The sequence below is a fragment of the Phyllostomus hastatus genome, unplaced genomic scaffold (assembly GCF_019186645.2).
Source record: "Phyllostomus hastatus isolate PE091 unplaced genomic scaffold, TTU_PhHast_1.1 phas_scaffold_760, whole genome shotgun sequence".
Taxonomy (NCBI): domain Eukaryota; kingdom Metazoa; phylum Chordata; class Mammalia; order Chiroptera; family Phyllostomidae; genus Phyllostomus; species Phyllostomus hastatus.
The window spans coordinates 4,296,629-4,318,970 of NW_025334040.1; the positions used below are offsets into that span (position 1 = coordinate 4,296,629).

Consider the following 22,342-nt stretch of genomic DNA (forward strand, 5'->3'; position numbering starts at 1 on the left):
AGAACAGTCTCCTCAATAGAATTATCTGACCCAAAGTGTCAAATAATTTCTGACATAGTTTTTTGCAAAGGCTGAGAAACCCTGCTGTAAATAGTGACACAAAAATCCATAGATGGAAAAAGATACAGGGGCAGGCAAAAGTAGTTTACAATTGTTCATATAGAAAATAAATACAATAATTAGCCCTGGCTGGTGTGTCGCAGCGGACTGAGTGCCGGCCTGCACACTAAAGGGTCATTGGTTCAATTCCCAGTCAGGGCACATGCCTGGATTGTAGGCCAGTTCCTCAGTAGGGGGTGCTCAAGAGGCAACCACACATTGATATTTCTCTCCCTCACTCTCTCCCTCCTTTCCCTTCTGTAAAAATAGATAAAAATCTAGCCCTGGCTGGCGTAGTCAGTGGATTGAGCGCGGGCTGGAAACCAAAGTGTCCCAGGTTCGATTCCCAGCCAGGGTACATGCCTGGGTTGCAGGCCACAACCCCCAGCAACCGCACATTGATGTTTCTCTCTCTCTCTCTCAATTTCCCTCCCTTCCCTCTCTAAAAATAAATAAATAAAAATTTTAAAAAGTAGATAAAAATCTCTCAAAAAGAAAATAATGCAATAATTAATAAATAATAATACAAAGATAAACTGTTTTGTGTACTCAAAACTGTAAACCTACTTTTGCCCACCCCTGTTTAAGGGACACATAATTAACATACAATTCAAATAGAAAATGACTATACATATAAATATCTACCTCTTCTACAAATGAAAAAGAAAAAAAGAACAATAAAAAATGAGCAAAGAATAAGAACAAGGCCAGTAAACATGAAAACATCCTCAACTTTGCAGTGAAATGCAAAGTGAGTATGCACAATAGCATTTTAAAACCAATAATGTGGCAAAAAATAAAAAATTCTGACAATATCAAGTGTTGGTGACAATACAGAACAGCAATTTATATATGTGCTGCAGGTGAAAGGGTAAATTATTATAGCCATATATGGATACATAATATGAATGCTATACAGAGAGATCTGATCAGATCGCTGGGGAGAAGTAGGGAGGGGCCGTAGGAGGAGTTTGCCGAGGCCACGGTAAAGTCTAGGACGGGATTGGCTGAGAGGCTGAATGCCTCCAGAGCATAAGGAATTATGGGCAAGATTTGAAATAAAAGGAGGGCCCTCAAGGGCTCTGGAGGCATTCAGCTTCTCTCTCTCCCCCGCTCTCTCATGCTTGAGGATGCCTGGATGCTCTGCTGCAGCTGCCTGCACTTTTCAACAGATGGTATTTGGGGTGGGAAGGAACACCAGGCACAGCTGAGGACCAGGCTGGCCTGGCAGAGGGTGACAGGGTGATTTTTCTTTGGGTGCTTTAGAAGGGACGACTGGAGGCAGAAGCCTGTCATTCTTCCAGAATTGTGTAGCTTCTGTATCTTATGTTGTTTTGGCTTGTAAACTAACCCTATAGAAATAAGATAATTAAAACTTACAGAGGGAATGATAGAACTCAGGTGTTAAAGAGGGTAGCCTTAACTGATAGGCTTAAGTGACTAATGCATTTGGAAAACTGCTATTCCAAAGTTGTGAAGCTTCTGAATAAAGACTCCGTTATTACCAAACCTTTGCCCCCTGGAGTTTTGCCCAAGGGTGGTGGTGGGCAGTGAGACCCCAATTGCTATTTGGTAACACATGTATGCATATATGCATTTATTCATGCATGAGGATGAAAAGTGATTAATCATAGTCATTATGATGACTCATCCGGGGATGAGGAGGGATGGGAGGAAATTGTATCCTAATTTAAATTACTGTAGTGCTCTCTGAAAGCTGTAATCCTTTTTAAATCATTGCCATACACTGAACACCTATTACAGATCAGGTAATATTAAGATAGGTATTTTATGGACATCATATCTTTTAATTCCTCATGACAAATATATGTTGTAGATATTAGTTCCTTTCCTTAGGTAAATAAAATGTGTCTCTGAGAGATTAAATAATTTACTCAAGGTAGATAGCAAGTGGCAGAGCCAGGATTCAGGCCAAGGGCTTTCTACTGCAGAGACCAACCATCTCTCTCCCACAGTGGTTCCATATTATAACGATTCTTGGAGGTATTTCTAGTTTTCCAAGAAATAGTCTCAATCAAGACAGTTCTCAAATTGGGAAAAGTTAAAAAGGATGGCAAAATGCAGAGTGAGCAAGGCATCTGAAAGCTATGGACCACTCCCTGAGAAAAGTGTATACGGATAAGAAATTATGCATATAATTTCAGTGGCTCACACATTTCCTGGCTGATGGCTCATGTCTTTCCTACCCTCTATGTCCTCCTCAATGTTCCCTCACTCTGTCACTCTGATCTTCAGATGTAATGTACAATTATTCAGTTACATAGATGTTTTCTACAACCTAGCTAATTTTGAGTATGTTTTCTTTTCCTCAATAAATACAACTAAACTGCTTACGTTCCTAATCTATCCTCGTGGTTTTTAACTGAGTGTTTTAATAGGAATCTTTGTATGGGAAAGGGTGACGGTGTCCATAGTGTGAACTAGGACCATTTCTTCACATATTTGACAGACATTTGTGTGATGCAAACAATGGAAGTAGTGAACACTTGCAGGAAGACTTAAAAAGTTACAGAAATAGTCTACAATGTCCCAGTTTTTCTTAATGGTTAATAAAGCATGTCAACCATAAATTTTCAAGCTAGGTATATTTTCAGCCTGCATAACTTTTAGGGAGAAACTACAACATAAAATGACTACTTACCAGTTTGGCAATAAGTATGACCTCCTTGGAACTTAAATAACATCTACTGTACAGGAATACAGAATTCAAATTTGTAGTTAATCTATTCTTATCTCTAAGTGTCTTCTGGACTTTGACCATAAAATCCTTCCTCCCGTAATTGGGAACAATAAAGATTAGGAATCATAGACTGTCTGCATGGCTCAACTTCCTATCTTTGTCTGGAAGAAAGTCAGGGTAGTGGCAAGGCCAGATACTGAAGGACGAAAAACCTGGAGTTGAAGCCTGATTCGGTAAAGAAGCTCACTCAGTGATTTTTGCACAAGTTACTTAACTTGGCTTTCTGAACTGCTTCCCCACCCCCCTTTGTGAAGCATGCTAAAATACCTATCATAATGATGTTCTAAGGGTGAAATGAAATAAAGCATCTTTACTACCTCAAAGCTATTTCTAGTTTCTAAGCTCCCTGAAAAGGCGAGCATGTGTTTCCGTGAATCCTCGCCAGTAACTAGCACACGTTGCAGAACTCCGTGAATACCCAGGGACTGCCTTAGGAGGAAGTTTCTAGGAAGTATTTCACTACCATCACTCTTTTCGAGGCAGCCCTAATTCCTAAGTGTGTTCCAGTACCAGAGATACCGCACAGGTTTATATAGAGGGGTTTTAATGACATTTTTATTATTTCAATAACCTTTCAACAGCTCCTCACGGCTCCTGGAGAACAATTCAAACTCTTTACTGTGGCCTAGTGATCAGTTTAGTTCCAGCTTACTTTCCTCTCACTTACGATGTTCTAGCCACACCTGACCTCTAGCTGCTCCTCAAATACTCTGAGCTTACTCCAGCCCCAGGGGCTATTTTCCTCTAACTGGCAATGCCTCTGGCTAGCTTCACAGGCCGGGTATTTATAACATTAATCTCAAACGCGGCCTCCTAAGAGTCCTTCCCTTGATTACTGTCTCCCCCATTATCTTATGTTATTTTATCCATAGAACAGCGCTTAGTACTATGGCAAATTGTTGTTTCCAAGTGAGGACAGGGGCTGTGTCTATTTCGTTTCCACATGTTTCTCCAGTGCCTAGAACTGTCCTGGCATAGAGTAAGAGGGAGATCCCTGGGCTACGACTCATCCTAAGGTCCACATTTTGGCTTCCGGGCTGGAGCCTCGGTATTCCAAGCATTTACTGTGGCTGCGCTGACGTCTTCCCAGAAAACAGGTCCCTTTCCTCGGTCTTAAGAGCGAGAACGTTTTCCCCAACGGAACACCTGGTCGGGAATGTTGGAAGCACCTCCTGCCGAGTCACAGCAACTGTTGGGATTCTAAATTCCAGGGCAGGGGTCAGTTTGGGCGCGGGGGAAAGCCTGTGACCACAGCCGTTGGCCCCAGCAAGGTGAGCAACGATCAGCCGGCCGCACTCACGAGGCTCCTGGAACACGCACGTGAGCCGTGCGCCAGGTGAACCTCTTCGCGCGGAGTCTGACCGGGCGGGCTACTGAGGATAGCAGCACCTGGTGGCGTCGGCCCCTCGCACCCCTCAGACGTCCTCAGCGTGGACTTCGAAAGGGCAGCGCCCGTCAAAAAGGCGGGCCTCCCCTCAAAAGCAGCGAGAGAGTTTAGCTTAGTCACCAGAAAACGGCTTCCAGGGAACCAACTGGAACACTCACCGGAAAGCGTAGGCGGCACACACGCCCCGAAGGAACTCGGCTTGGGGGCGGAGCCTTTGGGAGGAGACGAGTGACGGAGCGCGCAGTTCGCACAGCCGCAGAAGAAGCCGCACCCCCTCCCGCCGGCCGCGCAGCCCGGAGGGCCATGTGCGCCCTGGGTGCGGCGAGGGACTGGGGCGGAGACCCCTTCTAGTCCGCGCTGACGCGACCGGTGTCGGCGGAAGGGTGTGGACGCGCAGGCGCCGCGGTTTCTCGCAGGTCAGGGAGGCGGGGCCGCGCAGGCGCCGTGAGCGGCGGTAGCGGCGGCGGCGGTGTTAGCGGCAGCAGCTGTACGGGGGTTCCGGGAAGATGGTGCTGATTAAGGAATTGTGAGTGAGTTCGCGGGCGCGAGCTAGGCTCCAGGACGACTGTGGTGGGAGGTTCATTGAGTGGGATGTGGTGGAACATTCCCTAGAAGGAGCGAGGCTCGGACCGGCCGCTCCCTTCGCGCGTCCCCTCCCCCCAGCCCGCGCCCCCGGCCCACTCAAGGATCCTCCACGGCGCTTCCCCAGGTTTCTCGCCCAGTGTAGTGGTGGTAACACTGCTGCCCTCTTTCCCAGGCTGTGTCCCAGCCGGAGCGGGTGGCTGGGGAAGCCGCGGCTAGGAGTTTCCGCTGGGACCCGTCTTCTCACCACCTCCCCCACCCCTAGGCCCCCTGGTGGGACCAAGGGTGGGAGAGAAGGGGTGGGTTTGACCGTGATTTGTCGTCTGGGGTGGAGCCTGCCTGTCACCCGAGGGAGATGGGTTTGCTGGGTGAAGGAATCTCTGGTGTCTGAACTCGAGGTGGGACCTGGGCGCCTTGAAGTTCATGTAGGAGCCCGGAAAACCTGCGCGCCAGTGGGCAACTCTCTTGACAGCCGAGCCATCTCTCTGCTTTCAGTCTCAGTTTTCATTTCTCTAAGGTGGGGTGGTATTCTAGGCTCCACCTACTTTACGGGGTGGAGGTGAGGCGGCAACACGGGTTCTGTCGAATAGAAGGGTTTCTAGATGCATTAGTCCAGCGAAGTGATTTTGTTGAAAAGTTTCGCGTTTCTCACCCGCAAGGACTGACTATCACAGGAAATCTGGTTGGCAGTGATTATTCAGCTGTCACAGTCTGTTCGTTTCGTCATCATCCCTTGGGCATCTAGGGATTTCTAGTATGGCCCTTCTTTGGTTTTTCAAATGCTCCTTTCATTTTAAATTCTTTCTTTCTTTACAAAGAAAGCGATTCGTAGTGCTTCTCTGTTTAAAACCCTCCAAAGATTCGCTGTCTCACTGAGAATAAAAGTCAAAGCCTTTACAATAGCCTAGGAAGTCTTATACTTTTTTTGTCTCTGATTTTATGTACTACCCTTTCCTTGCCCAGGCCACGTGCACATACTTCCTTGCTGTTCTTCCACTGCTCCAGGAAAGAAAAGCTCAGTTCAGTTCCTTTCTGCTTTCTGTTCTGTCTCTCTGAGGTGCTCCTCTGCATGTCACTAACCTACCTCCTTCCTGCAGGTCTTTTCTTAAATATCACCTTCTTAGGGAATCCCTCTCCAAAGACTTAGTTGTAACCCCCATCTTTTGGTATCTGTTTTCCGTGCTTTATTGTTCCTCCATAGCAATTATCACCATCTACCATGCAACACAATTATTTTGTCTGTTTTATTATATGTGTTCTCTTATTGTGTGTAAGCTCTATGAATTTGTCTTGTTCATTCCCATGTCCCCAGCTCTTAGAATAGTCCCTGGCATGGAGTAAATGCCCAATAAATATTCGTTAAATAAATTAATGAAAAATTATAACCTCAATGACAAGGATCCCGAGAAAAGACACATTTCAGTTCAAGCTTATTTATAGTATTGAACTTTGGATTTACAGAGAAATTTTCTTCCAGGTTGTTAATGCAGTGTATCATGTGTTACCTCATTTATTACTCTGACATCTTTGTAATGTATGTAGGTGTCAGATATTAAGACTAATTGGGGAAATATGACAGAAGGAAATTGACTTGGCTCAAGTCACATAGCAAGTGAGTTGCAGAACTGATTTTAGATCACAGGTCTAGTCATTTCTTTTATTAGAGTAATTTCCTCCCTCCTAAAATGTGAATTAAGTGTTTGGTAGATTCCATTGGCAGTTATGTGAGGAGTATCAAGCTAACTTATGGAAAGCAATTCCCATTGGGAAGCTACACACTATGCTTTTTGTGAACCATTACTTTCATTATAAAGTTTGAGTGCACCAAGGCAACAAATGTCAAAATATGCCCAAAGTATAATATTCCCTAAAGTCATAAATTACATTTGTTGATATTCACTCTTCATGTATGTCTCCCCTAGAATTTACTTTCTCCTAGACTTTGAAGGTAGAAACTGTTTCTTATTTTTCTTAATATATTTTTTATTTTTAGAGAGGGGAAGGGAGGGGAAAGAAAGGGAGAGAATCATCAAGTGTGGTTGCCTCTCACATGCCCCCCCACCCGGGATCTGGCTGCAACCCAGGCATGTGCCCTAGATTGGGAATCCAACCTGTGACCCTTTGGCTCACAGGCCAGCACTCAGTCCACTGAGCCACACCAGCCAGGGCTGTTTGTTATTTTTCTAAGTATTCCCAGTATCCAGCATAGCATCTGCTCTAACACACTGTAAGTACTCAGTGTTGTTGAATGAAAAAAATGATTCTTCTTATTTGCAAGTCAACTTTCTAAAACTGTTTTTGGTCAGGAGCAATGAATAGGTCATTCCTATGTGAAGATGTTGGTAAATTTAAAATACTTTGGCAAATGTTTGTTGTCTTTAAAAATGCCACCTATTTTTAACATTAATTAAAATGTTAGAAATGACTTTTCAGGGTGGGAGTTCCCTTCAAGTTGTTATTTAAGTGAGCAATGGATGAAGTTGCCATTAGCATAGAGTCCTTGCTTTAAAGAACTAGTTGCTAGTTCCAACTGGATAATTATTTTCATGAGGATTTTTAGAGAAGTTTGAAAATTTTCAAATACAGGCATACCTCAGATACTGTGGTTTTGGTTCCACACCGCTGCAATAAAGTTAATATCATAGTGAAACAAGTCACATGAATATTTTTGTTTCCCAGTGCAAATAAAAGTTATGTTTACACTATACCGTATGTAGTCTGGTAAATAAATGTATAATAGCATTATATCTAAAAATGCACATACTTTAATGAAAAAATACTTTCTTGCTAACAAATGCTAACCAACATCTCAGCCTATTGGAAAAATGATGCCAATAGACTTGTTCAGAATAGGCTTGTTACTGGGTTGGCCAAAAAGTCTGTATGTTTTTTTTTTCCATAAAATAAAAGACACATTTTTCATGTTCACCTAAAACGTTATTGAGAGGGATATTTTAAGTATGTTGGCTGTCTCCTATGGGATATAATGTTGATTGTTCTCAATTAATGTCTAATTTGATAGTTGTCAATTTCCTTGTTATTGGGTTGGCCAAAAAGTCTGTGTGTTTTTTTTTCCATAAAATAAAAGACACATTTTTCATGTTCACCTAAAACGTTATTGAGAGGGATATTTTAAGTATGTTGGCTGTCTCCTATGGGATATAATGTTGATTGTTCTCAATTAATGTCTAATTCGATAGTTGTCAATTTCAACCGTTTAGCGTCATCCAGCAAGAAATCTCCAGCATGAAAATTTGCAAACCACTTTTGACACATTTGATCAGTTACAGCACCTTCTCCCTACACTGCACATTTTTTTGTGTATGTCAGTTGCATTTTTACCTTTCTTGAAATAATAAAGCATACTGTGCCAAAAATGTACTTTCTTTCAACCTCAATATTAAAATAGATACCCCCAAAATTCACCAATTTTATAAGGTTTTTTTTTTAATGCATGCTGCTATAACAGCTATCAAAATACAGTCTAACAAAATGGTTTTGAATGAGGTTGATGACAAATAAGTGCTACTCGAGCCATCTCATGGAAAAGACCAAACGAACTTTTTGGCCAACCCAATGCAGGCCTTCAGAGTGTAAAAAAATGCAATACCTAATCTGCGAAACACAAAAAAGCATGGTATGCCTGTTCATGATTCTTCCACTACCGGAAAGTAGAGCATTCTTATGAAACCTTTTTTTAGCTGAAACAGTGTAAAAGAAAGAAGCAGTTACAATTAATTAATACATTTGAGTCTTGGAATAAATCCCTCCCCCTTGCAGTTAAAAATCTGTGGATAACCTTAGATTCCCCCCAGACTTAGTTGTCCCTTGGTACTCACAGAGGATTGGCTCCATGGTCCTCCCAGATACCAAAATCCTCTGATGCTAGGTACCCCATATAAAATGCATACATAGATCAATGCATACAGTCAGTCCTCTGCATCTTCAAGCTCCCTCCAAGAATTGAAACAGTACAGGCATTTATTGGGAAAAATCTGCATAAAAGTGGACTTGTGCAGTTTAGACCTATGTTCAAGGATCAGCTGTATGTGAAAAATTTTTGAGCGTTGCCAAATTCCCCCCAAAACTTAACAAAATAATATCAAATATGGTTACTTGCGTCCAGTTTTATGCTAAGTGTAATACCTCCATGACCTCAAGCTTTTCTGATACCTTAGGGCACTTCTTGCTGACAGATGCACAGAGTAAACCGAGATAAAGCACAGGTGCTCACCCACACAGTTCAAGGCCATAGCACCTTGATGCTGAAATCCTGAGTGCAGTTCCTTGGGGAGGAGCTTGACAGGGGCCATTCTTGCTGCCTGGGGTTGCACGCTACCTCTGTGACAGTCCTGCAGAACAAAACACTGAACACTCTTTTCACTTTTTTCCTTTATTCGTGATAGCCAGAACCCTCTGTGTATTTCTTTCAGTTAGTGAAAATAGGTTCTAATGTAGGTCTTTCCTAAAGGTGAAGTGGCAAACTTTCAAAACATGAGGGATACCTCTACTGCTTTTATACTAGAAATAGAAGATCAAAACCTGCCTGTTCTCTTTCTTACTTTTTGTTAAGTAAATCTTGAAGAAGTTACTTGACTCATCATTCATTCAGAGCATCTTAATCAGGCATTTTCATTTTGTGAAATCAGTTTTCCCAGAAGTGGCAGTATATAAAAGTAGGAATCTCCTTGCTAGTGAGAACTTATATATTAAAATTACTCAGCAGAGATTGTTTGGTTTCGTGAAACTTCAGGGAAGTCTTTAACTCTCACCTCTGTGTTCCTTCCTTCCATTTCCTCTGCAGCACGTCATCTTGGTTCAGTCCTTTGTAAGGCCTTGCCCAGCCTCCCCAAAATGGCTTTTCCCCACACTCCTTCTCCTCAACATTTTTTAACAGCCTACTGATGCCTTCTTTGGGTTAGCTGTAGTTATGTCTCTTAACTCTCGGAACAACCTCCCAGGATTCCTTGTGGCCTAATAAATTTAATAGAGTTCTTACCATTATATTGCAGTCTGTGATAATATTCTCCCAACATATGTTGTTGTCTGTATCTTTTTATAACTTTCAAAATATGCTCCCAACATATATCCTAGTCTTCCCCCGACCATGGCGCTCCCTCTGCCCCGGTTTATTTTCTGTTTATGAGGCAGTGAACAAGTTAGTGTGGACCTGGAGGAGATGGCTGATATGACTGGGAATGGAAGGGCTTTGTATAACTAGTTAATCTTGATGAGAATAGAAATTAGTGACCACTGTGACTTTGAGAATGTTTGTTGTCTGTAGGTGATCATTGTGAGAAAGACAAGGAGTGATGAGTGATCGCCAGTAGTCAGGGAGGATGGAATTACAGGAGAAATGTTTCATACATGTTGAAGATTAAGGTGATGTGAGTATTCAAGCATAGATATTTGAGGAGACTAGGGAGAGAGCAGTAGGTAGAAAGTGGAGCTAAGAAGTTGGATTGAGAAACACTATTGGCGATTTTCTCTGAGCTGACCATGATGAGATTTTTTTTTCCCCCCTCTTTGTATACATAATGGAAAGAGTAAAAAGAGTCATTTCCTGCTGTGGTAGCTTAACGGCTTGGAGGGAAGGTCTGAGAAGGACCAGGTACATACACATGTTTCTCTTGTGGACATCATCTATCATGAGAAATTGATGTTCAGGATGGTTTTCAGAGTTTTGGATAGAACTATGTAAAGATACATCCCTATAAAAAATCTGGAGGTAAAATGCAATATTCTGATGTAATTCCCCATGGTATTCTCTTTTGGAATTCATCTTCAGGAGCAGTGCCTCCACATGGGTCCTTTTGTGTGTCCAATAACAAACTCTCGGACAAGATGAAACATATCAACCTTACATTGAGTCTACCCCAGAAGGGATGGTTATATTTTTAAGGCTCAAGATGTTTTCCATGAAGCTTTTTCTTACTAAGGACTGTTTACTTGTTTTTCTCAATAAAATTGAGAAGTAATTGGGTAGTAGGGATCAATTTTAGGAAGCATTCGCTCATGAAATTCAAGACATTGTTGTGTGAGAAGTGTCAAAAAATGCATGGTATATAGATGGAGAATGAAACCGTATGAAAACGTCCTGAGGCACCCAGACCAGACAGCGTACAAACAATACATTCTGTACCCTGCGGTTTCCAGACGGGATCTGGCATGCTCAGGATAGTATGACCTTACCACCCTGCCATTTTCGGTGATGAGTTTTCTCTTGTTCTTTTCTCCTCACAGGAGTCTCTGCAACTGCATTTTGGGGGTCCTGGTACAATTTGGATGCTAAATGCAGTGATTGTTGAGAACCCAGAATGGTGGTGGTTTTATTTACCCAGTTCAACACATATTTAGAGCTGTAGTTTACCATGCTACCATTGGACTCACAGTAGAAGCTCCTTTAAGCACATAGATGTGTTTTACAGCCAACTATTTCATGTGTAACATACATTGTTTTTCCTTTTGTCTTGTCAGCCGTGTGGTTTTGCCCTGTTCTGTTCAGGAGGTAAGCCATGCCTGCTTCTATGTTATTTTATTGATATAGTTCATTCTGATATGTTAATCTAAAGTTATATTTTTGTTGTGTTTATTTACTTTTGTATTTTAGTTTATGTGACAGAATGAATTAAGGTGTGTTAACAGTTGTTACACAGATAATTACAGATAATTGTAAGTGAATTTCTGTTACACTGTTTTGTTTTCTAAGGGTCTAAAGTGTGGAGTAGAACTTCCTGCCTAGTGCAGAAACTCTGTTTATAATATTCCAGAGAAAGGAGGTTCCAGCCTCAGCTTAAGAACTGTCAGGTTAAGTAACTTGCTTAGAAAAGCAGCCTACTTTATTGTTGGATTTTTTAAACATTTGTCTTTACTTTAAACCAAAATCTACTTTCCTATAATGCTTGACTTGTTTAAGTTCCTGCCGCTTGAGCAATGGGAAATAGGCCTATTCTGCCTTGGCTATGGTAACCCTTCAGGTTTTCTTTTGGGAGTTCTTTCTCCTCCCCCACTCCCTTTTGTTCCATCTTCTCGAGGTTACAAGGTTAAACATTCCCAGCATGTTCATTTGGCTTAATATAACATGACCTCTAGACTTCCTCACCAGCTGGTCTCACTGCTGCGTGGTTGTAATTACTGCTTTCAGCTGAAAATGGTATTCCAGACATGTTTGACCAACACACACATAACTGAGAGATTATTGTCTGTTGATCTGCATATGATACAGAAATACACCACAGTTCAGAAGTTGCACATTCTGCAATTTTAGTTACCTGTAGTATTTCTAAGAATGAGAAAAATAAAAGCAGAGAAGACTTCTGAGAAATAAAGGTAAGTGTAGCAAAACACATAAAGCCTTCTGGGTCCTTGTGTAACTTGCATACAGTTTGCCCTTGCTCAGTTACCTGGTTTTCTTAGAGCTGGCAGTAAATTAGAAGCAGTGAATTGGAAGTGGGACAAAACAAACTGATAACCTAAGAAGTGACAGCTGACAGAAGACAGAAAGAAAAAAAGTAAAATACAGGAACTAAAAACGAATAGCTATCTGGCAATGTTTAATGTAGACGTGAACATAGTTGTGTATATCTCAGTAGTGCCTGAGGTTTTGCTGTTTTAAAACACTCCGACAAGCCACACATCCCTATTCTTTACTTGTATAATTGATTGTTTGAACGTGAATTTGGAAATTGACATTTGTTTTTGTTAATTTTTTTTCTTTTGGTTTTGGATAGTTGGATCAAGTTACTGAAATCTTTTTGAGTCTTGGTATTGTCACCAAAAATAATCTCAGCTCTTCGTTATACTCAGACTTAATAAACATGCTTCCTGTCTTTGAGTTAATCTTAAAATTGACAGTGGAAGTCTGGTAGCATGCCACATATTACTAGTCCATTAAGAACATGTTTTTGAATACTGTTGTTTCTGTGTAAATTTTTGTTACTTTGTTTATGACCAAGATCAAATTTAGCTTTAAAAAAATTTTTTTTTTAAATTTTTATTTATTTTTAGAGAGGGAAGGGAGGGAGATGAAGAGAAACATCAATGTGCAGTTGCTGGGGGTCATGGCCTGCAACCCAGGCATGTACCCTGACTGGGAATTGAACCTGCGACACTTTGGTTCGCAGCCCGCGCTCAATCCACTGAGCTACGCCAGCCAGGGCTCAAATTTAGCTTTTGACTTAGACATTTTAATCCTATTTTTAAATTATGAAAAATAGGATTTTAATCCTATTTTTAAATTATGAAAAATAGGGTTATGAAAGTACATTCCAACATTTTGATTGTAGTATTGTAAGGATTGTAAGATTGATTGTAGTATTACTGGACTAACACTGATGTTGTATTATGAAAACCAAAATAAGAATTACAATCCTCTCTGCAATCTAAAATCCCTATAGACACTGCTTTTGATTCATTTAAAAAATGTGCTTGGTTCCAGCTTCGTAGGAGACAGAGACACAGAGATAGGGAGGGAATGAGCAAGAAGAGAGGAGGGAGAGAGAATGAGAATGAGAATTAACCTGCAAGATAACATCATATTCCCATGGGCTTTTTAGATAGGAATATTTACAGAGCTTACAGCTACCCCTAGTTTTTGTCCCTCAAATAAAATGTTGGTTTTGTATTACTAGTTTTTAGAGCTAGCTTTTCTTTGAAAATATACTTACAGAAAGAAAAACATTTTTTCAGGCTGTCTTCATTGGGAGGAAGAAAGTTTGCCAGATTTGAAGAGGTTGGAGATAGTGTTATGGTTGAGTCACCCGAAACAAATTAGAACACGAGAGCTTTGCATTTTATCATTTATTGGAATGGTTAGTGACTCCAGATTGGCATAGAACAATGCTGCCTGCTCACAGGTGGAACAGACCACTGAGAATTCTGGTTCACTTTAAAATGAAATAGAAACCACTGTCAGCAATTTCTTGCGTTTTGTGGTAATACTTGTGTATTTATAATACTCTATGAAAGTTTGTTTACTGGAGAACTTCACAGTGCACAGTTCTGATCCTGGATACCCAATATGGTTTCTGTTTGGACAGACAAAAGCCAAATTGGGTATGTCATATATAAGTCATTGGGAAAAAGACTCCAGAGGTCTACTGGATTTGGACTGTAATGGTTCTTTGTATTTTCAGGCTTTTATTATTACACTTGATATCCCTCCCCTTTACTTTTGAGGATGGTCTTTTGGTTGCTCAGCTTTCTTAATTGGCAGAGTGATAATTATGTACCTGCCATAACTTTGTCCAAATTTTGTAAAATTAATGAATATAATAGATGTGAAAATGCTTTGTAAAATACAAATGTGAATTTATTATTATTCAAAAACTTCAACTAAGTGTCAAGATGTTTTCTTGATTGGTGGATATTAAAGCACCAGAGTGTCTGTAACTAGCAGCTTTCTTGAATAATGGAAATCTTGTAAAATATTAGAGTCTCTTGAAGCTGTATGAGCATCTGGTGTTTGTCTTCCTAGGCAGTCATTTTCAATTTGAGTTACGTTTTCGTGTAGAACATATGTGTTGAATGGGTTGGGTTTGCTTTCTGTATCGTACGTATAGTAAGGTTGTAGCATGCAAAGTTTCCACAGTTACTACCAACTTATTGAAATTATATATTCTTTGAAATTTCAGTATCAGGTTGGACAGCTTTACTCTGTTGCAGAAGCTAGTAAGAATGAGACTGGTGGTGGAGAAGGAATTGAAGTCTTAAAGAATGAACCTTATGAGAAGGATGGAGAAAAGGGACAATACACACACAAAATTTATCACCTTAAGAGGTAAGCCGGTATTCACATTTGATGCTTAGTTATTATATTAAATAATGAAGCTTTAACTACTCAGCTTGCTTATTAAACATGTAACTACATAACTTAGATGTGCTGAGGTATGTAACTGAGATGTGCTTTTTAAATTTTAATGTGACAATATGTGACATGTTAATTTTTTGAGAAAGCTGTTTTATGGTCATTTTTATTTATCGTATTTCTCGGACCATAAGACACATCTAGGTTTTAGAGGAGGAAAATAGGGAAAAAAACTTTTGAAGCAAAAAATGTGATAAAATATTTTATAACATAAATAACATAATGTTTCACCAATGTAAATGTAAACAGAACTCAACAATAGCATTAACAACCATTATTCCCCCCAAATGGGGGGGGGTGCTTCTTGTAGTCCGAAAAATATGGTATTTATTTTTCCATTTTCCCCAATAGCTATTGATCTGGATTAAAAAAAAAAAAATTTAGCCCTGGCTGGCGTAGCTCAGTGGATTGAGCGCAGGCTGCCAACCAAAGTGTCGCAGGTTCGATTCCCAGTCAGGGCACATGCCTGGGTTGCAGGCCGCAGCCCACAGCAACTGCCCCTTGATGTTTCTCTCTCTCTCTCTTTCTCCCTCCCTTCCCTCTCTAAAAATAAATAAATAAAATCTTTTAAAAATTGTAAGTATATTTTATTGATTATGCTATTACAGTTGTCCCAATTTGTCTCCCTTTGTCCACCTCCGCTTAGTATTCCCCATTAGATGATTCCCTCCAGCAATCCCCCCCTTAGTTCATGCCCATGGGTCATACGTATAAATTCTTTGGCTACTCCATTTCCTATACTGTTCTTAATATCCCCCTGTCTATTCTGTACCGACCAATTTGTACTTCTTAATCCTTGCACCTTATCCTCCAATCTTGCCCATCCCCTCACAACTGATATTCCTCCAAATGATCCATATCTATGATTTTGTTTCTGTTCTGCTTATTTGCTTAGTTTGTTTTTCAGATTCAATTGTTGATAGTTGTGATTTTATTACCATTTTAATATTCATAGTTTTGATTTTCTTTTCCTTAAATAAGTCTCTTTAACATTTCATATAATAATGATTTGATGATGATGAACTCCTTTAGCCTTACCTTGTCTGGGAAGCACTTTATCTATCTGCCCTTCCACTCCAAATGATAGCTTTGCTGGATAGACTAATCTAGGTTGTAGGTTCTTGCTTTTCATCACTTTGAATACTTCTTGCCAGTCCCTTCTAGCCTGCAAAGTTTCTTGTGAGAAATCAGCTGACAGTGTTATGGAACTCCTTTGTAGTTAACTCCTTGCTTTTCACTTGGTGCCTTTAAGATTCTCTATCTTTAACCTTTGGCATTTCAATTATGATGTGTCTTGGTGTGTGCTTCCTTGGGTCCAACTTCTTTGTGACTCTCTGTACTTCCTGGACTTGTATGTCTATTCCTTCAAATTAGGGACATTTTCTTTCATTATTTTTTTAAATAAGTTTTCTGTTTGCTCTTTTTCTTCTCTTTCTGGCACCCCATGATTCGAATGTTGGTACATTTGGAGTTGTCCAAGAGACTTCTTAGCTTATCCTTATTGTTTTTTTCAATTCTTTTTTTCTTCTTGCTGTTCTGATTGAATATTTTTTCTTCCTTATGTTCCAAATCACTGATTTGATTCTTGACTTTATCCACTCCAGTGTTGGTTCCCTATGGATATTTCTTCATTTCACTTAGAGTAATCTTCATTTATGCCTGGATATTTTTTATGCTGTTGAAGTACCCAGTGAGTTCCTTGAGCATCCTAATAACCAGTGTTTTGAACTCTGCATCTGATAGATTGCTTATCTCCATTTTGTTTAGTTCTTTTTCTGGAGTTTTGTTCTGTTCTTTGATTTGGGCCATATTTCTCTGTCTCCTCACTTTGGCAGCTTCCCTGTGTTTATGTTTCTATGTGTATTTGTGTTTTCAGTAGAGCTGCTTTGACTCTGTGTCTTAGTAGTGTGGCCTAATGTAGAAAAGCACTACAGTAAGTTGGATGGGGCGGAGCCATAGGTAATTGCCAGTGTGGGGCAACCCGTGTGAGCCTCTGATATGGTGTCGCTGCTCTGTGGCTCCGTGTGGAGGAGGGCTCAGTAAGGGGGCAAAGCTGCTGCCTGGCCTCTGGAGTTTCATCTGGGAGGATGCTGTGGTGCACTCGCTGTGGTGCCAAACACTTCAGTTTCTCCCAGTTGCCACTGGTGCCCTTCCAGCTGCAGCCCCAGTGCTGAAGCCCAACAGGAGTGAATCTGCCTAAGTCCGTTGGAGACCCTTTAAAAGGAGACTCCTGAGAATCCCGTACTTTTCTTCTGCCACTCCAATCTCCACTGATTTTTACAGCCAGAAGTTATGGGCATTTACCTTTCTGGCAATGGAAACCTGGGCTGGGTGGTCTAGTATGGGGCTGGGATCTCTTGCTCCCAAGGTATCCATCCCGATTTTTATCCACCACATGTGAGTGTGGGACTGCCTGTTCTGCATCTCCAGGTCTCTGCACCTCTCCACGTGTTTCTCTGTTTGCGTTCCTCCTGCCTGTAGGGATGAATGTGACTTCTTTAATTCCTTGGTTGTCGGACTTCCACGCAACTCCATTTTCTGATGATTCTGGGTGACATTTGTTTTATAGTCTAGTTGTAATTTTTGCTGCGGTTGTGCAAGAAGGTGAGCTGTATTTACCTATGCCTCTACCTTTACTGGAAGTCTGATTATTTCTAAATTGTAGAATTAATGTATATGCTTATTTAAACAAATTAAAGCAATAGAGAAGATAAAATGAAAACTTAGTCCCCACCTCTTGCCTTTACATATCTGAAATCCCGAAGAAACACTAGAATGGATTAGAGTTTTTCCTTCTAAATAATTTTCTGTACATACTCAATTTAAAAAAGTCACTTGTATCATTTTTTGTTTTCTATAGCAAATGAGATCATACTGTATACATAGTTCTGCAGTTTGCTTTATTTTTCATGCATTGATATAACATGACCATCCTTCCATGTTATTTGATGTCCCTTTCATTCTTTTAAAAACTGAGTAAAGCTTCTTGGTATAGACTTAGGTCATTTCTGGTGTTTTCCTGTTTTTGTCTCATAGATAATACTTCTCTGAACATAGTTGTGTGTGTCTTATGCCTTGGGTTATTATTTCTCTAGGAGAAATTTATACAAGTAGGATTGCTGAAAGGACATGCTCATTTTAAATTTTGTTATTGCCAGATTGTCCTCCTAGAGTTTGACAGTGTTCATTTTCCTGTGTTTTTCTCTTTTTAAATTTTGCTAGTTTTTTGATACACAGAAAATAATGTCATTTAAACGTGCATTTCTTTATTAGTGAAGTTGAATGTCTTTTCATATTAATTAATCATTTGAATTTCTTTTTATGACTGTTTAAATCTCCTGTTCATTGTTTTTATCTCTAGTTCTAGAAGTTCTTTTGCATATTCTTCTGAGGTTGGCGTCTAATCTCTATCTTTGGCATAAATATTTTAAAATAGAAAATGCATACCAATATTCATTCAAGGACAAAAGATTAGCATAGGTTTTTAAGCGTCTATTTTGTCAGTAGTCTCCCTAGGTTATTAAAGGCAGAAGGGAGTCTTTGCTTTTCTCTTGTCTGTGTTCTCTTAGTGTTGGCATGAATGACGCCTGTGTTCTGTAGAGCTCCTTAAAGTCACAGATGAGCTGTGATGATAAGTGTTTTTCATATTGTATCAGGTTAAGGCTAGCACTTGGTTTATAGGAACATGTGAATATTAAGTAGATTATATCACTTTATAGAACCTTAAATTTTATTCTTATTTTCTCTTAGAATGCAGCATTTCTTTGTTTCTGATGTAGGTTTGAATGAAGGCAAAAACTCTGATCAGTCAGTTATAAAAACTGTTCATGGTTTCTATTCACTTGTTTGTACCTTAAGTATATATTTAAAAAATATCAAGAGAAAATTTTGGCATTCTAGATGGTATAATTTATATAATATTTATAGTATTGAATTTATGTATATTCAGATTTCTGTTACTAGCATTTTACATTTACTCTTTAATTGAATTTTATCAATACATAAAACTTTCTTGATTATAAAGATTTAATTCTGGGTGTTCTAAAATAAACCAAAAAGTTTGTCATATAAATTTTTTTGGTCTGTGATATCCCTATGTGAATAAACTTGAAATAAACTCAAAACATCCTTCACTTGAAAACTAAGAATTGGAATATTGGGGAAATGTTTGCTATATTATTATTATTATTATTATTATTATTATTATTATTACGTGGAAAAAACTAGTTGTTAAATATGTACATAAATATGTTATTTATTTTTAAGAAATTAAAGTAAAAGCACAGAGATTCATTAAAATGTTAAAATGTTCTTCCCTTGGCAGTGGGATTATGGGTGATTTTAAAATTTAACTGTTTCATATTTTTGTTTGAGATAAAATTTCTGAAGCATTTGAATTAGGTGACATTCCAGCTACAAAAAATGAGTCTGTTAAGTTGAAGAGGGCTATATAAAAATGGTTAGTGCAAGAGATATTATTGTTCTGGAAAGCTTATTTGAAGCAGAGAATTTCTTTCAGGCTTTTAGTGGACTAAATAAAGGAAAACCTTGCTTCTCTGGAGGCTCTCCTGCCAGCGCACTCAGCCTTCTGGAACATCTTCTTCATCCTTTGAAGGAGCTGAAATTATCCCGTCGTGCCCTTTGGGTTCACCTTTTTATGCACTCATTTGTACCTCATTGCAGTTCTGAGAAATAGTCAATATACACACTGTACATACGAAGACACTAAGGTGCATATTTACCCAGAGTCCCATAGCTAATAGGTGGTAGAATGGTGATGGAGACCTGCACTTTCTGATTTCTGATCCCATGCTCAAAGTCACAAGTAGGCAGTCCCTAGTGCCTGACAGTAAGCACTCAACCCAGTGAACGCAAGTGTCCCATGAGAAGGGAGGGAGAGGGTTTCATTGGATGGCAAGGGCTGTTTCTTGCCCTTAGAAGACTGACCTTGTCACGCAATGATGGCAACAGTAGATGGAAGCATGAAGAAGCATGAGACAGGAAAGTAAAGAAGGCAGCAGTGATAGATCTCAGGCAGTGTGGTACATGAATAGCCACTCTGGCAATAGTAATAAAAAAAACACCAAAACTCGGCCATTAATAAAGGCAAAGCAGAGCCCAATTGTCGCTGTACCCTGGGGGAGGGGCAGGGGCATTCAGATGTCCACACTCAAAGCTATCAGTGCCACACTGAAGGCAGATGGCCACAGGATAATTATACGATGGGAGGGCAAAGGGTCATTGTCCACTGCGCTACAGGGAAGGCTGTAGTCATGACACGGCTGGCAGTGCAGCCCTACAAGACGGACTTCAGCGTCCTGCAGCAGCGTGAGTTCAGCGTGCTGAAGACACGCCCACAGTTCCTAGAGAGTTTCAGAGCTCTCTCCCTAAGGACATTAAATATGTGTCCAGGAAATGAAGTATATGTTCCCTTTTCCAGTACTTATTCCGTTGGGCAGCCTGAAGTGCTCTGTGCGCTGTCATTATACAGCATCAATAGAATTGCAGGCTCAGCAAACTCAGATGCCTAAGGTACACCTGATTTTGCGTTTGAGATGCTGGAAGTTCCAAGGTCCACTTTACCCACTGTAGTCAATGTGCTCTCCTATTTCAGCAGAAAAAAAAAAAAAACAAACCACTGGTAGGTAAGATGTACACACTTAATCTCAACCAGGAGATAGAGGAACAATCTGGACAAGATATTAAAAAATCCAAAATTTTGTGACCATCGAAAACAACATTTCAAATGTCAGATTTTCATAGATCTCAAATAATAATTCTTATGGGATAATGAGATTCTTTCCATATCTTTCGATAACTTTCACTAGGGAGGAGCTGCCGTGGTAATTCTAAGCATAGGATCTAGTACTTGATGTATCCTTATGGTCTGCTGATCACTGTGAGTGTTCTAAGTGGGAGCTCATTTACTTTCCACAGCACCCCTTTCTGGAGAGGAGACGAAGGTCCAGAAAGTTTAAGCGGCCCCTGTGTCACTGCTGTGTGGTGGTAGAGCTTGGCCGTGTCGTGGCAGGCATCGTGACTCCAGAACCTGTGCTCTTCGTCACTTTGCTCTACTGCTGCGCCCTGTGGGACGGCTAGAGTAGTTCCCATTTCCTGAAGTGAACTGAAAAGGGATTCATTTAGAAATTCTTCCAAAACCACGGTTTCACCATATCCTATATTCTTTGAAGTCTTTGGAGGCTCAAGTCTTCTAAAATAAAGTTAAACTTAGGATGGTACTCAAGATTATCCACATATCCTCAGTTGTACTAACTGTCCAAGATAAAAACACCTGTCTTGCCTAAGTGACCTTTCAGCCCCTTAGGCCCTTTTGTAATGATTTCGGGTCCCCCGTAGCCTGCTCGGCTTCCTGAGCACAGCTTCGATCCGTCTTGTGCAGAGGCGTGCCTTGACTGCTTCCGTTCTTCCCTGCACCCCATCGCTTTCCCTTACTACTCGTTTTGCTTCCCAGTCCTGTGTTTTCCTATGCCTTGTACCCCACTTACCGTACAAGTTGAGCATGTTTTCTTAAGTTCAATAAGCACTTAGTGGTGAGTGGTGGGGAGGGAGGGCTGAATGTATTGGGCAAAAAACTTGGAATCAAGGCAAGGAAATGTGTTGCAACTTTAGAAATGGTATTTCAGAGAAAAACTTGAATTCTCTTGAGACCTCATAGGAACACTCTGACTGGACCTTTTGTTATCTGTTTTATCTCCTTTCTTGGGGAAAATTATTCCCTAAGTTTGGTCTTTTTATTTCTCTAAGCATGATGCCTTCACCACCTTCAGTCAGTCCTGGAAGATGGAGAATTCATAAAACTGCCCATTTTAGAATAGCCTTGATCCCCAAAGTTTAAAACAGCAGAGGTTATATTGAAAATCATTTTAAAATTTCATGTGGTTCAAGTTAAGAGCTCATTTTTATAAGCAGAAAGAGTCATTTGCCAGCAAGTAATGTTCACATTTAAATATGAGATGTTTAAATCACCTGAGCATGTGGAGATTAATTATAAATGATTTACATTCAGAGAGCATCTCTGAATAAGGATAAGTAAGAAGTTAATAAGTAGCCTAATGTAGTAATTTGTTCTTGAGTTGAGAATGGCTATCAATACATAATTTTTTCTTTGTACATATGTAGTTCTGAGTCTTAATTTTCACAGCTAAAAGTTTTCTAAATAGTGATCCTATTATAGAATATCAGAAATATTACTGAAATACATAGTTTTCTCTTTGTGGTGCACAGGATCGTAACACGGGTTTGTACTGCATAGTCCACTTGTATATATGTGGGTTTGTTTTGTTTTGTTTTTCAATAAATACACAGTCAGCCTTCTGTATCTTCAGATTTTGCATCCGCGGATTCAACAAATCATAGGTTTGGAATCTGAGGATGCCGAGGGCCAACTGTATGCATTCGTCTGTGGCCTTTTGTATGAGGGACTTGAGCATCAGAGATTTTGGAACCAGTGTCTTGTGAATACCAAGGGATGACTAGTTAAAATTTTGGGGGGGGGGGGTGTGGAAAATTTATACACTGATTTTGATTGTAAGAGTATGAGGGGTTGGTACCCCAACACCTGCATTGTTCAGGGGTCAACTGGAATTTCATTTCTCATTGATCTCCTTTTTGTTATGTGAGAAATACA

General features: G+C 40.0%; 1 protein-coding gene across 2 annotated transcripts in view; it reads left to right on the plus strand.

The window, feature by feature from the left end:
• Nucleotides 1–4,629: 4,629 nt before the first annotated feature.
• Nucleotides 4,630–22,342, plus strand: part of PITPNB (phosphatidylinositol transfer protein beta) — a 66,351-nt gene continuing 48,638 nt past the window's right edge. For both annotated transcript variants that reach the window (XM_045826725.1, XM_045826724.1), the window contains exons 1-3: nt 4,630–4,773; nt 11,307–11,337; nt 14,462–14,607. In XM_045826725.1, coding sequence (XP_045682681.1) covers nt 4,754–4,773; nt 11,307–11,337; nt 14,462–14,607 — 197 coding nt within the window. In that variant the 5' untranslated portion in view covers nt 4,630–4,753. The remainder of the gene's footprint in view (nt 4,774–11,306; nt 11,338–14,461; nt 14,608–22,342) is intronic.